Source organism: Falco peregrinus, chromosome 1, assembly GCF_023634155.1.
Source record: "Falco peregrinus isolate bFalPer1 chromosome 1, bFalPer1.pri, whole genome shotgun sequence".
In the NCBI taxonomy this organism is placed as follows: Eukaryota; Metazoa; Chordata; class Aves; order Falconiformes; family Falconidae; genus Falco; species Falco peregrinus.
In genome coordinates, this window is record NC_073721.1 from 87,172,350 (window position 1) to 87,190,115 (window position 17,766).

At 36.0% G+C, this 17,766-nt stretch overlaps 1 protein-coding gene across 2 annotated transcripts in view; it reads right to left on the reverse strand.

Moving 5' to 3' along the window:
- The window catches only part of EFCAB11 (EF-hand calcium binding domain 11), an 81,074-nt gene that overhangs the window by 62,549 nt on the left and 759 nt on the right, over positions 1–17,766 (reverse strand). For both annotated transcript variants that reach the window (XR_008748555.1, XM_055812872.1), the window contains exons 2-4: positions 17,233–17,325; positions 10,097–10,198; positions 8,629–8,719 (exon numbers count right to left, since the gene is read on the reverse strand). Coding sequence is in view for 1 of the 2 variants with exons in the window: in XM_055812872.1 (XP_055668847.1) it covers positions 8,629–8,719; positions 10,097–10,169 (164 nt within the window). In the remaining variant the exon portion in view is untranslated. The remainder of the gene's footprint in view (positions 1–8,628; positions 8,720–10,096; positions 10,199–17,232; positions 17,326–17,766) is intronic.

Here is a 17,766-nt window from a genome sequence, read left to right on the forward strand (position 1 = left end):
GGAACAGCGATTTTTCCTTTGCGGACACTGAAATTGTAAGGGATCAGCTGTTTCACCTTAATGTTCACAAGTCCATGGGGCCTGATGTGATTCACCCCAGAGTACTGAAGGAACAGCAGATGTTATATCAGGACCCCTCTCTATCATCTACCAAAGGTCTTGAGAGTCTGGGGAGGTCCCTGCTGACTGGAAGCCAGCCAGTGTTATTCCACTTCCACAAAAAGGGTGTGAGGGAAGACCCAGGGAACTACAGACCTGTTTGTCTAACCTCAGTTCCTAGAAAAATTATGTAGTATTGAATGGCATTTAAATAGTGCAATCATCAGGTAGTCAACATGGGTTCAAAAAGGGAAAGTCCTGTTTAACTGCTTTGATATACTTCTATGGTATGATATGGATGAAAGGAAGGTGGTGGATGTAGTTCTTCTGGATTTTAGAAAGGCTTTTTATACTGTCCCTCACATCTTCCTTCTGGAAAAATTATCCAGCTGTGGGATGAGTGGGTTTATGGTGTGCTGGGTGAAGAACAGGCTGAAGGGCAGAGCTCAAAGTGTTGTAGTGAAAGCTACATGTGGCTGGTGACCAGTCACCAGTGGCATTCCTCAGGGTTCAGTTCTAGGGCCAGTTGTGTTCAATAGATTTTTCAATGACCTGGATGCAAGAGTTGAATGCACCATTAACAAGCTTGCTGATGGCACCAAACTGGGAGGTGCTGTTGACTCTTGAGGGACAGGAAGCCTTGCAGAAGGATCTAGATAGATTGGAGCATTGGCCAATGATTAATATGATTGAACTATTTAGAAGGAATGGGCATATAAATGTGCATGTACTGTATAACACTTGCGTGCTAGGTTTTGCTCTCAAACATGCAAAAATTCATATGTGTACTTATATCAATTATTTTAGCAGTCCCTTTCTCTTCAGATAAAGTGATACACAAAAAACTTCAACATTTTAAATTAATTTTCTGTAGGTTTGGAAAAACAAAAAGACCAGGGTCATATCTGCTAGAAATTCTATTTAAAATTTTTGTTGGGATGATTTGGTGTCAGATTTTTTTTTTAATATGAAAGCTCTGTGCTTTCACTAGATATGAAATAGATGTATAACAGCTTACTGATCCATAGGAACAGTATGCCCAGTTCCTGCAGTATTTAGCTAGCGATGGTTTTTATTAGACGAGTGTTAGAACGAATTAATAATTTGAATTTACAGTAGTATACTAGGCCTGGCTGGGATGGAGTTAATTTTGCTTACAGTAGCACCAATGGTGCTGTGTTTTGGATCTGTGACTAGAACCATGTTGACCACAGACCAATGTTTTGGCTATTGCTGAGCAGTGCTTGCACAACCTCCAGGCTTTCTTTTTCCCCACTCTGTTCCCCTAGTGAGTAGGCTGGAGGAGGGCAAGAAGTTAGGAGGGGACACAGCTAGGACAGCTTACCTAAACTGACAAAACAAATGTTCCATACTATATGAAATTTGTTGCTCATGCTGTAAAGAGACCTACATCACCTATTGTTGCAATAAAAGAAAGGCTGAAAGAGTTGAGGCTGTTCAGCCTGGAGAAGTCTCTCCAGGGAGACCCTTTTGCAGCCTTGCAATATATAAAGGGGGCTTATAAGTAAACCATAGAAAGACTTTTCACCAAGGCCTGTATTGACAGGACAGAGGCAATAGCTTTAAAATGAAAGAGGGTAGATTTGGATTGGCTATCAGGAAGAAACTTTTTACAGTGATGATGATGAGACACTGCAACATATTGCCCAGAGAAGCTGTGGATGCCCCATCACTGGGAAGTATTGAAGGTCAGGTTGAATGAGGCTTTGAGCAGCCTGGTCTACTGAAAGATGTTCCTGCCTGTGGCAGAGGCGGTGGACTAAATGATCTTTAAAGGTCCCTTCCAACCCAAAACATTCTATGACTCTATGACATGCTCATTAATAAAAGCTTGGGGAAAGGATGAGGAAGGAGGGCACATTTGTTGTTACGGTGTTTATCTTCTCAAGTAACTATTAGGCATGCTGCTTCCAGGAAGCAGCTGAATCTCTGCCTGCCAATGAGAAGTAGTGAATAAATTCTATATTCGGGTTTTTTTGCAGGTACAACTTTGCTTCACTTGTTGAAGTGTCCTTATCTCAACCCACGAGTTTTCTTGCTCTTACTCTTCTGATTCTCTCCTCCATCCCACTGTGGGGGCAGTTAGTGAGTGACTGGGCGGGTGCTTAATTGCTGCCCAGGGTCAACCCACCATCAGTAGCAAAGTACGTCGTTAAGTAATTGGATTACAAAATTGGTTACAGGGTTCTAGATACAAAAAAACAACCCAGACCTCATTATTAGTATTACCCAAAAGATACATCTATCTTTAGGTGTTAACTCAGAATTCTCTAGAAAATGTTTTCAACCATGTGTGTTTTCTCTCCAAGTATCGCCCCACTTAGGCAGTACCTGGGATACATACAGCCTTAATTGTGTATTGGTTCCCTGTGCAATGCATCATGAAATAGGTACTGCCTTGAAAAAGAACTTGTGTTAGGGTACAGCTTCTCAATATAAAAACCATTCAGTTTGACTCTTTTCCTCCTGAACACTTAGTACTTTCTTAGATTAATTTGTGATCTCCTTTTCCCCTTTCCAGTTCCTCTCATCTCACAAGCATGAAACACAGTGGGTATTATAAGAAAGCTGTTGGATTTTTGTCCAACTCACAAATGCCAGCTAAGGAGAGCTAGGAGCTGTTGGATTATTTGTACTTGTTGTCTTCCTGGAGTGAGATACCAGTTACAGAAAGACATTCTCAACTCCAGTCCCTGATAGGAGAGAGTAAATAAAGATGCTGAGCCACGTCCTTTACACTTTGATGTTCAGACTGGTTTACCATCTTCTTTTACCAGTTTTAGGGCAATGGTATATTATTTGTGGGCACAGGACAAGCTTTTAACCCATGATTTGAAAAAAGAAAAGGTACATACACTTAGGTGCATGAGTAGACAAAAAAAATGGATCTTTTCTATTAGAGATGGTTCTCAAGAGATAAGGAAAAGGACTTGTATAGGTGATGAAGTGTGATAACATGAAAGGCTGCAAGACAGTTGCTTAAGAAACAAGAATAACAAAGGAATAAACTACTGCAGGCATCACTAGAGCTGGAATGACATTGTACTGTGTACTATGTTTCCATGGCAACTAGCCATAGGAAGAATAATGTCTCATATTCACTGTGCTCTGCAGTACATGTCTATAAATCAAACTTGCATAAAGGAGCATAAGATTTCTTCCATGGGGTGGCTCTGAAAAACAGGTTATTTTCTCATTACTAGATAATTACATGAAAGAAATACGAGACAATTAGGTCATCTTTTTGTATGGAAAGTACCAATACATACAAAAGTACTAATATACCTCTTGTGTGTGATCCTATCAATCTAAAGGCACAGCAGCATAAAATGCAGATCATGAACGTCTTCTTTTCTTCCTTAAGATCTGATTTATGCTTGCTAGCTTTAAAAACTGTATGAGACTTTTCTGTCTACTTTTGGTTTGTAAGACATTTTTCATCATTTATAGGTTCACTCACATTCATATGTGATTGGTTTTCAGCTTACTTCTGTCACTATTTCCATTATCATGGTCTCAGGATTTAGCATACAAATAACCTATTTTTTCTAAACAAATGGTACAGCTAAGACAAATATTTTCTCAGCAGCAGTAATTAATAATATTGTATAATTCAAATATGACATTCATATTCTCAACAAAAAAGGAAAACAGTACTTGAAATATTTTTTTTAAGAATTTGAATCCCACTTTAAAAGACATCATGTTCACTTACAGACAGCCATTTATCACAAATTATTACTGCAGAGGACTTGTCACATTTCATATCCATGTAGCTACAAGCAGAACAGCAGCATTATAGAAATTCTTGTGTGTGTTACCCATTACAAAGGGCCCCACCATGAAAGAACATATCACATCATTTACCTTAGCAGGTATTTCTGCAACTCCTGTGAGAAGAATGTTGACTTTTTACGGTATGACGGCATTTTAATCAGGTGCATGATAAGTACTTGAGCATTTTGTTCAATATAACTGCAATATTAGCTCAGAAATAATAAATGTTACGCTATGGTTCAGGCAAGATTATGGACAGTTGATACAATCAAATATAAACTGAAAACTTACCCACATTTTGCAAAATTTAGTGACAGCTCAGTGCAGTATATTACTGACATTTTTAAGAAAACAATCCCTCAGGAGAAAGAATGTCTACATTAAATATCATTTTGTCAATATAAGATGAAAATATGTTTGTGTTTGGTCCTATTCCCATGGAATTTAAAAAAAACCACAAAACAAAACACACCAAAACCTAAATCACTCACTCACTACACTTAGAAACACTACTGAATGAGGTATCTTTTTTCTCTCATAAAACTGAGCGTTTAACACAACCACTCCATCCTGAAGCTCTATTACCAATTCAGATTAACTCACTACATCTTTACTCATTTATAATGGAATATACAATGTTAATGTACAGTAGAGATAGTAACTGTATGTTTCATAGCCCTGTATTCCAGTAAATACAGTACAGCCATTGCTAATAATAGACCACAAACTCTGTACTGAGTTTGCAAGGTCTGAGGACTGAGGCTGGTCAGACTTTGTCTGAACTTGCTTGACCTGCCTGGAGATTTTACTCGCTTTACCTTTAACAGCAGTTCTTTTAAGGACCAGGTGGCTATGCCTAATTTGTTCTTCTTACCTTTATACAGTATAAACACCTTTATACAAACAGTAGTAACAAGAATTTTTTCTATGTAAAATGAAATATTTATGAGTTTAAGATAATGATGTAGAGAAATATGGACCAGGCATGATAGCAGCAGCCTTCAGAAGTAAAGACACGGCATATAGAGTAAAGGAGTACAGGGACAGGGTGTTAAGATACAGGGCACAGGCTGACATTGGAGGACCAAGACTATAAACAACTCGCCAATTGTCAGTTAAAGAAATGCAGACACAGGAGCTGGACAGAAGTAGTTTTATGGATAACAAAGAGAGCAAAGAACAAGTTATCTAAAATACATAAAATGATGCAATGTGGGCTTGTAGTCCAACAAAAAAGAGGAAGGTGTAAATTGTGTTGGAAAACATATAATAGTGACCCAAAGCAGATGCTAGAGTGAGAGAGAAGAAAACATCAATATGAATATCATACTCCTTCTGGTGAAGAACTCAGGATAATGGCAATTCACCCTACCATGCCTGTCTTGAACTTGTCAGCCTCAGGACTGAGGGACAGTGGAAAGCTGAGAATAACCACAGGAAGAGGGGTATATGATAGGAGATGTATAATATTTTTAACCACATTGAGACTTTTTTTAGCATAGTATCCTTTTATTAGTATGTTATTTTCCTTCTTTTTTTTTTTCAATTATTAAATCTGTACTAACAATAGTTCTTTGACTAGACTTCTAAGATTTCACTATATAGTAAAAACAAATACTGGCTTTATGTATCAGTTGTGTCTCCTTTGTAGTCACAAAAAGGTTTTGAGCATAACAGCTGTTTACCGGTAGGTTAGAAAAATAATCTGTTATTCTTTAGCTTCTTACTATATTATATTAAATATTTTAAGACTATTTTAATATTAATAAAATACATGAATGAAAGATGCAATTCCATTACCAAGGCTCAAGTTTCTTAAAATCAGTTCAACATGTATGGATGCCTTATTATGAGCATTTTGAACGCCTACAAATCAAGCCTGTTTTATCTGAAAGCCGAATTACTTTGGTGGGGCCCTTCATTCTTAAGTAAATCAATTACTGATATTTCTACAAGTGTAGAATTACACTTTTTTTCATTTTTACGTGTAAGAATATGTTGAGAATTACACTCTGTAGCAGAAAATAATTCTCTGCTCTCTATGGTAAGTAGAGAAGCTAAGTATTATATACTTGCCTTTAACTTTTTTCCTACTTCCCTTTCCTTTCGATTCCTTCTAGTCTTTCTGGCACTAACCAGAGACCTAGCTTGCGCTGTAACATTTTTATTCATTCTAAGTATAAGAAAATAATACATGCAAACTTCCAAATTAAAGGATCCCACCAATACCTGACTTGGTTTGGAGAAAGCATTTCCACCAAAGTGAAAATTTTATAAACATTAAAAACCCTTTTCATATAACAATTTCAAAAAGCTCTGAAATACACCAATTAAGCTTTCTTGTTTTCTTCGTCTCCATATGTCACTATGTTTTACTTAAGATTTGGAATGCTCTTTTTGAACATTGAAGACTCCCAGTCTTCCCCACTGATTGTACTACGGTTAACATCACAGTGATCACAGTATATAAACTGCACCCCTTCCAGATGAAATTACACTGAAAGACGTGCTCCCGGCATGCATCCGAAGCACTCAAACTTCTAGTGATCATTCAGTCTGTTGACCAGGCTAGAATTAGTCCAAGTAACTCCCTCAACAAATGTCATACAGATACTGGGTCCCCAGCATAAACTTCTTGCTCAACAGACATGATCTCTGTGTGCTCTATATGCAGTTTTATAACTCACACTTGATCAGAGTCATCACACCTAAAGATGCTAAACATCTCAAATGTATATGAATTGCAAATTATTTCACTTAATGCAAAAATATATTTCAAAACTATGTTCAGTTGCAAAACTTAATTTTGATCTCTGTACTAAAAAGAGGGAAGAACAAGAAACATAGCTATAAATATGAAATTATATATCTTCTGTTTGTTTTAGTAATCCATTGTGATGTGGATTTTGTGCTACAGATACATTGAAGCTTCTGACAAATACCTAATATCCAAAGTATATCCTCTGGCTTTCTTTTCATACAGTTTTAATCATATAATTCAATTTAGGACAAAAGTCTTCACTCTGTTTCCCTACATAAATTTCAACATATACACCAACAGTTAAAAGAACTGTCCAAAAAGGGTGTGTACCTAAAAGAGTATTGAGGACTCTAATTTCAAATTCCAATTCTGAAGAGATCCATGCAGATTTGGCCTGTTCAGTCATAAAGAGATCTGTATTACACCACACTATTGTGAAATTTTTTTCAAAGGTAGCTGAAAAAACATGCAAACTTCTTGAAAAAGAATTTTTTGTGTGTTTCTCTTCAGGTTCCATACCTTGTTCATAAATATGCAATCACAAGTTTCATTTGCTGGACTGGGTTATTTACAGACTAATATGCTAGCATTAAGAGCTATTGTTGATCATGGGATGTCATCTTTAATAGATACATAGTATACCATAATATTTGATTGAACTTTCCTTAATTTATTAAATTTATCATGATTAGGATTTAAAATTGAAATTGGGGAGTTTCATTGACAGAAAAATGGGCCACAAATTTTCAGAACTATTTGACAATATGAAGCTAAGTCTGAATTTATTTGACAATTTTTCAAATGAGAAAGCTAATGAAAAAATATATGTAAAAATGCAAAATAAAACAATATGAATAGCAACTACATATGCTTTTCTGACCTAAAAAGCATTAATATTCAAGAAAAACATTTTACTCACAGGGCAGAAAAATTGGACATTAGGGTCTTCATAGAAGTCCTTAAAATAAAGTATTTTTAAAAGGTAAAACCTACAGCTATTCTGTCTACATTTTCCTGCTTATTTATTGACAATATACCAAAAAGTGATAGTAAAATCTCTTGGACATCAAAAAAACCACACCATACAACTTTGCAAACCTTCTTAAAATAATTACTTTCCCCAAAATGTGTTACATCTTTAGTGCAAAACCGCAAGATTACCATCTAAGACATTCATGAGTCATGCTACACTTTGATTTTATGACTGTATGTCAGTGGCTTGACATATGTACAGACCAATTCTTGTCCTGCTACAATGCTTTGTACCATGGCTCCAGATACTGCAAAATGAAGAACAACCTAAAATCTAACCCCGCCTTCTAAAGATGGTTCTGAGCAAGCTATCTGACACCATGTCTACAAAAGTGAAGGACTTCTTTCAATAACTCAGTTACTTCCAAACAAACCATTGACATCACAAAAAGAAATTTCTACCCTTTGCAATACAGTGTTTTCCAAAACATTTTTAAAATAATGTTTACTAGCAACTGCAGAAGATCAATTTTTTATGAGCTGCAAATTAGCCTCAAAATTTTATCCTTTCACTTGGAGCCAATCTCACCTTGCAAGAAATCTCATCACTACTGTCTTGCAATATGCACTACAGTTTAACTGAATTTTTCAAGAGACAGCTCTTGAATGTTGATTTCCTGATTACAGGAGGAAAATGTAAAATCAAATAATTTTAGGCTTCTTAGGAAACAGTACAGGCAACAAATTACTTTATGTATCAGGTAATATTTATTATTTTAATTATAGCTATTATTTTTATTATTTCTATTTATATAATTTATATTAATTATTTACACATTACTTAAATTTATAGTATTTATCATTAAAGGCATTGAAACAGTAAAGTGGTGAAGCTTATATCTTCAGCTGCATGATAGAATCAAATAATTTCAATTAACTGAAACGCATACAACAAAAAGCCTGCTATCCAGGAATAAGGATCTCTCTGTTAATCTTACCTGAAGGCTTCAACTATGATTTTTTCAGACAGCTTAGGAGAAAAAGAATTGCAGGCTCTCTTGAAGTCCTCAAAAGTAGAAAATCCTCCATCTTTTAAATCAAAATTAGACAAGAGAAAAATAATATAAATTAAGTTTTTTTAAAAAAAATACTTAATACAATTATGTTTGCACGTGAGCTATCAATTCACATTTCTGAAATGGTTATATACTTTTTAAGTTACTGTAGTCACAAAATATTTTAGGATAGCTACATTATACAGACGAACAGTCTAAGGAAGATTAATCCTTTTTGCCACTGTGAACCCGTTTCAGAAGTACTGTGCCTACAACATCTACAACTCTCTTATTTTAACTTTAGAAGCAGACATTTTGATTTGCAAAGTTCAGATTTGTAAAACTTTGAAAATACAGACTCTAAAATATGCAAAATTACATTTCAAGTCTATCATTTTTACTGACATAATTACTCTGAGCAAAATGTGTGTCAAATTTTTTCTGTCATAAAAAATGTCTTATTCAGTTTAATCCTGCTGCAGACTTAAGATCCTGAATACATTGTATTGTATCAGAATAATACCAACTGATCAATCACTTAGGTTATGAATTCACTTCCAGATACAACTGGAAAATAAAGCATCTCAAACACGGCTATCACAGATTGTGTACAGCAGAGAGCGAGACAAACAAAAGCACAGTGCTTGAAGCACTCAGGTCCTTTGAAATAATTCACTAAAAATAACACTTCAAAAGTCACTTTTAGCTCATGCAAAAAGCTCAGTTCATGCTTATCTGATCATCCCAACATCAGATCTGCCGTATGTTTCGCTTTCCCTCTTTTCAAGGACCATAGACCTATCCTCAGGTCAGGACGCAAAATTAAAAGGATCATCTGAATGTCCATCAGTTCACAGGCTCCTGATGAACTTTTCCATTTTTCAGTTTGTGATGGGAGATCCTCTGCTGCCTAGCAGGCATGAATAAGAATCACCACATATGCTTCCCAACAAGAACAAGAGAAAAAAATCCTTGTTGCTTTGCTTTCCCTTCCTTGGTCTATCATAAGAAGTAAGATATATCTGTAGCCATCACCAGGGACCGAAATCTGTAAAATATGTAGCCCAAATAAGCAAGTGGAGATGCACGAGTATGAGTAATAGAGAAACAATGAGAGATAGTAACAGCAAGTAGATAGAGTGAATGGCTAGATATTTCTTTCTTTCCACAGCTGGAGGAGCTCACAGAACAAAAGACAATCCAGTGCTACCATCAAATGCTGCAGTCTACTAACCCTGACTTTATTTATAGCAATATCATCATGATTTTTTGTTAGTCTGGTACTATTATACTTAACTTTGTAGCATCCAGGACATCTCATCTTAATGTCTCTTTCATTTCCTTCATATGTTCTGTTTTGCCTAATTGTTTTAGAATTAAATTAATACTCAAAATAGGAGAAAAAACTTACCTTGCACATCAAAAGTTATAAAACTTTGCCTTGTTTCATTACTGTATAACTGTGCATCCTTCTTCTCACTCATGAGATTTAAAAACTTTCCAAATAATAGACCTAGAAAAATTTAAAATATAAATAAATCTCCCTTCAATAAAGTCAGATTTATTTTTCTCCTTAAAAATATGTATAACTGTGGTCTACTAATTATGAATTCTAACTATATAAATAAACAGAAAACCAAAACTGAAATAATAGCCTTCAAAGTTAGCTCATGATCATGCAAACAATATCATTTAAATTTTCTCACATATTTTCTATACTTAAATATAATGCTTCTGTTTACTACTACTACTACTTGTTACCTGTCATCTCATGTTTCTTTACACTGGAGAGAAACATGGACTTTTTTATGTCAATAGCACTTGCATGCTATGGATAAAGATTCATGCTGCATAAACAATCTATCTGACATCATTCCCAGCAGTGAGAGAACTCTGATATAATCTATAACCTCAGATATAGATTCCTATGAAATTCATAATAAAACTGAATGTAAAACTGGATTGTTTTTTTTCCCCTGCATACTATATGAAAGTCTTTACTTGAACATTTACCTTATGCTTTTAATTAATTAAAAATGAAAAAAATTGAAATGCAAACATAGTTTGTAAGTTCTTCATTGACCATTTCTTCTAAATCAAAGTAAATCATAAAAATTAAGAAACAAAAATCTGCCCCACAGATCTTCAGACCTCCCCATGAAACATGCAAAGGTCTTGAAATAAAAATTCTGCAGGGGCATTTTTTTTTTTTTTGAGGGGGGTGGGTGGGTGGGAATCCTACTTCAGCTTGGTATTTAAACACAGACAAATACTCTTTTCCCGTAACTTTCTAATATATGCTTTACGCTTATTTTAAACAATTTAATTTCCTTTAGAAGGCAACATGACTGTATCCTGCTGGAATTTTCCTTTATCAAATACATTAACAAAAGCTCTGCACTTCTATTTCTTGTGATTCATTCACATCTTATTCTTTCTGCAGTGGTTCAAAAGCACAACTCCTCCAGCTCCACCTGCTGTCTCAATGTAAGTGTTAAACGACAAGCTTACGGATTTCTGGGGTTATTTTCTTCATTTCTTCTTGAAAAATCATGTATTAAGAACTGTTATAGTCTCGGTTTCCAGGATTATGAAGTCTTGCTGCTTTCAACTGCTAGGTTCTGTACATGCACAATTTCTTTAATAACAGAGGTTGCCTAAACATACTGAACTTGCCTGCATGAACAGCTTTCCATTGAATTGGATAACTATGGAACTGAAACCATAAAAAGCAATATAAGCTGTCCATCCATTTATTTTTTCTTTCAGAGTAACATACGAGCCCAGAAAATTATAGTATACATTTTTTCTTTTACAAAATGACTCCTATAATAAAGTGCCGCCTATTCATTGATCTGGAGAGTTGGCAATTCATGTTCTACTAGAACAGGCTGTAAAGCTATCTCAACACACAAAAAGGTCATCTTAAAAAACTGTTCAAGCCAATTAGGTATTAATAAGCCCATAATCTATCTCTACATCTTAGTTCGCTATTTTTGGTTCAGGCATTCATAGGTGGCTGTTCTCTTGAAAAAAAAAATCTGAGTAAACTCTTTGTTCTGTATTTCTTGCCTAAATTAAAGATTTAAAAGTGAGGGTGTGGTTTAATGAACATGGGGTTGGGCATCAATGCTAGATCAAACAGTACCAACCTCCACAATACCCTTCAAATGTATTGATACAGGTACTTGTGGGGCCACATGGCAAAAGGGATGAGGGAATTTATTGATAAAAGCAACTATATTTTTTGCCACTTCATTGTTTTTATATGAATCGTTTTTTCAATAAGACTTGCCACATGACCCCAAAAACAGATGTATGGGCATAATTGATAAGGTCAAGGACAAGAAGGAAAAAAAAGGCAGCGCTACATAAATGGGAGGGTAGTTACAAAAAGAGATTTATTGAACTGGGGTGTAAGACTCCACTATTCGCACAAGTAAACAGTGGAACAGGATAAAAAAAACCTGACAGAACCTTTTTCATCACTTCCAACCTGAACACTAAAAATTACTAATTGTTTTTCTCAATCCCTAATCTATATAATGTTGCTATTAAGAAATATCACTTTGAGAAGCAAGAGTAAGTTCAACCTAAATGTAACATATGAGCACTAAAAACATTACAAAACTAAATGAAATCATATGATCCTCTTTAATAGCCATGGTCAACTCATTTACAGAATCACAGAATAGAATCATGGAATCATTTATGTTGGAAAAGACCCTTAAGATCATCGAGTCCAACTGTTAACCTAACACTGCTGAATCTACCACTAAGCTATGTCCCTAAGCACCACATCCATATGCCTTTTAAACACCTCATGAAGACTCAACCACCTCCCCGGGCAGCCCGTTCCAATGACTGACAACCCTTTTGCAGTGAAGAAATTTTTCATAATCTCCAATCTAAACCACCCTTGGTGCAACTTGAGGCCATTTCCTCTTGTCCTGTTGCTTGTTACTTGGGAGAAAAGATCAACACCCACTTCACTACAAACTCCTTGCAGGGAGTTGTAAACAGTGATAAACTCTCCCCTCAGTCTCCTTTTCTCCAGGCTAAACAGCCCCAGGTCCCTCAGCTGCTCCTCATAGGACTTGTGCTCCAGACCCTTCACCAGCCTCATTGCCTTTCTCTGGAAACACTCCAGCACCTCTACATCCCTCTTGCAGTGAGAGGCCAAAACTGGACACAGTGTTCAAGGTACGGCCTCACCAGTGCCAAGTACAGGGGGACCATCACTTCCCTAGTCCTGCTGGCCACACAGTTTTGGACACAAGCCAGGATGCTGTTCGCCTCCTTGGCCACCTGGGCACACTGCTGGCTCATGTTCAGCCACCCATCAACCAGCACCCCCAGGCCCTTTTCCACCAGGCAGCTTTCCAGCAGGTCTTCCCACAGCCCGTAGCGCTGTGTGGGGCTGGTGTGACCCAAGGGCAGGACCCGGCACTGAGCCTTGTTGAACCTCATACAATTGGATACGTTATCATCAATATACATCGGGTTCTTGAGAATTATTGAGTCTAAGCTTTAAAATTTTAAAATTTATGAATGAAAATTAATAGAAATCATTGATAGCTGTTTGCATATTAACTGAATTTTGCAGTATCACAGAAGACATCACCAAATCCACCTCTACCTGGAACACAGAAGATATGCCACAGTAGTTTTCTACAGAAATGATAAATCTGAATTCCTGTAGGATTTCCATTTGATATCAATAGTATGCAATTTCACAAAATACTGATCTCATAATAATACATATTACATAACAGTGTCACCTATGGCATTTAAGTAAGAAAAAAATTTGTTCTAATTAAAACCACCTCTCTTGCATCCAGTTAACTAAGTATATATGTAGTCCTAACAGAATCTTAGTCAATCCAAATCTTAAACTAGGTATGCTTAAACAAACATGTTTAACTTTACACAGATTAGAGTTCAGATACACACACAGGAACACACAGCCTCCAAATTTATTTCCTTTAAACAATGAAAGAAATTTCTCTTTCAATATATAAATTGGAGACCAAGTATTTCCTGAAACCTACTTTGATCAAAATTCATTTGGTAAATCTGTCTAAAATAAAAACTTTAACAAAAAGGCAGAGAATAAGCAACTGAGAAGAAAATCAGAAGGAAAAAAAATCTGTTTGCATCATCCAGCTCCTACAATTACCCTGAAAACTATATCATTTTATGTACTACGTATCTCCTTTACTGTCCTTCAATAGCATCTTAACTCACAATTTTATTTAATAGGAACATGAGTGACACTTGCATGTTGATTAGTGCATTACCAAGATTCACTAAAACTCACTAATATTAGTGTGTTACCAAGATTCATTAGTAGTACGAAAGCAAAAAACTAAATGACATGATGAAAAAAAAATAATTGACTATTCAGAACTGAATTAGGAGGTGACCAAGAGATCACCGGAAAAGATAGTTGAACGATATAAGAACAGAAAGGGAGCGTATAGCCAAGAAAGCACAGAGTTCTGCTTTGGGTAATATTTAATCTGCTTTTTATCATGACTGAGCGCTCATGAGTCCAAACTCTCACATCTGTGCTATTAGAATATAAGACTGCACATAGCTGCAGCACTGAGACAACTCACAGGGGAGGAGATGACACATTAGCAGCTTCGAGTGCAACCGAAGTGTACTCCATTCTGGGGAATGGACAAGCCAAACATACTGTGACTGGTTAACCGACGACTGCGCATTCCATTTGGCCTGCAACACTTTTCACATAGACTGTGTCAGGCATACAAATAGATTAGGGAGTCCTTTTCAGAAAGTTTTGATAAGATGTGCCAGGAGAGCAGCTGGAAGTTGCAAGCAGCTCTGAGCTCAGACAGCCCGTCGGTACTCTGGATGACAGGATGCCCTGCTGCTGGCATCTTGTTCAGCAGCACATGCCAACCTACCAGTGTCCTGATGTGACAGGGTCAGGGAAAACACTGGACATTTTGGGGGACTTGGCCTCCTAGGCAATGTAGAATGCTTTTAGTTAGATCTAAATGTAACAGTACTGGAAATGAAACTTCAGCTGGGGAAACTACATATTTTCATGACTACTATTCCTGCAGTACCCTTTTCATTTGAAACACATAACACCTGAATGTGCAGTTAGCCAGCTGAATGGTTGTTGACTTATGAGAGCATTTTGGATAAGTTCAAATAATTCTGGGGAAAAGAGGATCATTGAACCAAACTTTCAGAGAAAAAAAAAAGGATAAATCTCAGACATTATTCCCACAATATTGCTAGTTCCCAGAAATTATGATTTTTATATGCTGATAAATACATCAAATATACATACAGATCAGTGCAACAATCAGGTTAATCTCTTTCTACTTTCATGTTTCCCCAAGTACTTGTCTCAGAAGGCTTAATTTTAAACAGTAGTAAGTTCAGAATCTCTATGAATAACCACATAAAAACAATATTTTATGAAAAATAACATAGAAGTGTTTTAACAAATTATTTTGAAAAAACAGTAGAAATGAGATTCAAATTATTGTCGCTTCTCCAGTAAAAGAGTTCGTTAGTGCCATCTAGTGGGTAAGTTAGTATTACTTTTAATTTACAGAATAAATGAAAACATGACCAAAAAACAGATGCAGCAACAATTTACTAAAAATGCAGTTGCTTGATTGCAGTTGATGATGCTAAGTAATTGCCATTTCTACTAAAAAATTTATGTTAGTGTGTAGTGTAGCTGAGGAAACGGTTTCACCTTAACTAAGTAGTAACGTGTGCACACCATTCTCTATTTCTTGGGAAAGCTCTTGAAAGTACTCTCCTTCCCAGGGCTGTTCTTAGTGACTTCTGAAGAAATAAAATTATCTGATTGTAATAATTTTGACAACAAAGTAAAATGCACAGTAATATGCTCAAGAACAGGATCCTAAAAAGCAGCTTTTAGGACTGTAACTACCACTTTTCGTTCCTATCTGGTGCACAGAGAAAGTTGTGTTTCTCAGAACCAGATTAAAAAGTACCCAGATGTTGAAAGGAACACTTACAAAGCCTAGCCATCAGCAAAAGGAAAAGGTGTGGCTGTGCCACAAGCCATCCTTAATGCACATTAGCAAAAGCCACAAAGAAAAATTGTGCCTACTTAAGGAGCTAGCAAAACTACTAGACATCGGAATCAGCCCTGGAACAAACGTTTTTAATTAATTTTTGTGCAGCTGCACAGACAAAATGGTCTACAGCCAGGTGGTCGTGGCACTGCCTAGAGACACAGCACGTGTGACTTGGCACCTTCTCAGGAAGAAATAACTAAACCTGCACCTCCTTTATTCACAGGAGTCCTTCATTTCTAGTCTCTTTCCAAGAAGGAGGCATCAGTGACTTACACACAGAACCTGCTCTTGTTTGAATGCCTTAAGCATGTTTTGAGTACTCTTACTGGAAGAAACATTCGTGGAATTTAACAAAATAGCTAATTTTTGCATGAAGGTAAAAATAGACAGTAGATATATAAGGGAGAAACTGAGCATTTTCAGATTCATAATTCTGCAGTTAAGACTTGCTTTAGAAGTCTAAATTGTTTTTAGATCTGACCCTAGTTTACTGAGAAAATGTTTACCAGCTGGAGTGTAGAGATGACTATTTTCACAGTTTAATAAAAAAATTCTGTGGTTTTTACTTTAAACGATCATAGACAAAATTTTATTTATGACCTTGTTAAGACTATTTTCCTAGAAGATGTATTTAAGTAAAAAAAAATAAAAATTAAATTAGTCACAAGTGGTCCTTGAGGAAGAAGATTGCTCAGACTGCAGAAGAAAGATGAATCATAATTTCTATGCTAAATATACTTTATAGCATATTGGTCAAGCTTGTATCAACATGCCATGAGAAAGACAAACTCACAGACAAACAAATGTGTATTTATTCCGAAATCTTGCATGTGTCTTCTTCATACTCCTTTTGCAGTTGCTTGCAGCACTACAGTAGGAACAACTTTCAGACCTACATTAAGCCATACAATTTATTCCGTATCTTCCTGTGAGCGTGCAACACAGGATTTCTCTCAGTAGACCTTTCTTTTGTTAAGATTTTTGTACAGCTGTAGATTTATATTAGAAAAGTCAAGACTAAAAATGCCCAGCTATTACTTGAAACCAGAAATAGCTATATTTTTGAGAACACATGTTTATTATTAGGACATGCAGTAGTTTCACATCTACCGAAACCACTGAGTAAAGAAATGGAGTGTACCACTAATAAAACCCAGTAACTGATCCATAACAAGCTCAGTAAGTCACATTTCATAACCTCGTACACATTTGAAATACCACACGCATCCTTCTGCTCATCATAGTCTGTAATAGGAAAGGTAGAGGTTTGATTATTTTCTTTTGAAATAAATACCCCCAGATAAGAAAATTACTTTAAGAATCGGTAGGTATTTTTGTTTACCAAACATACAGTAATCCAATTAGTGCAGACCAGTCAATACAGAGATACATCAATAGTGAGACATCTACATAAGCTGGATCTTCAGAATATAAATCAAAAAATAAATACCTTTGAGGGTTTATAACCAAACATCACTACAGCAACTTTCAAGTCTTCTCTGCTTAAACAGCCTTTGTTATCTTCATCACATGCTTCAAAAACCTACAGAAAGTGATTTGCATTAAAAACCAATAAACCTGACCTAATATTTCTTACTTTGAATAACTGTTATGGGAAGAATAAAATAGACACCTGCTGAAGAAACTGTGCTAGTTATAAACTGCTGAAGTTTAGTCGCATCTCTGGCAGAGCCCTGTTCATCTACTCTGTTACAGTAGCTGAAAATGGACTGAGTCCATTTAATTTTGAATTTTTGTTGGGTTAAACTAAAGATTTCCTACTTCTACATTTCACGTGCTTATTACTAGAAAGCTGTTTGCAAACTATATATAGTACAGACTTCTAGAAACTGAACTTGTTTCTGCAAGACCTCAAATTTTTTTCCTGAAAAATACCAGGCATCTCTAATTCTCAGTTAAGTCGCTATATAGACAGGAACTACAAGGAGAGACTGCCATGCGAGCATCATCACAAGCCATCAGA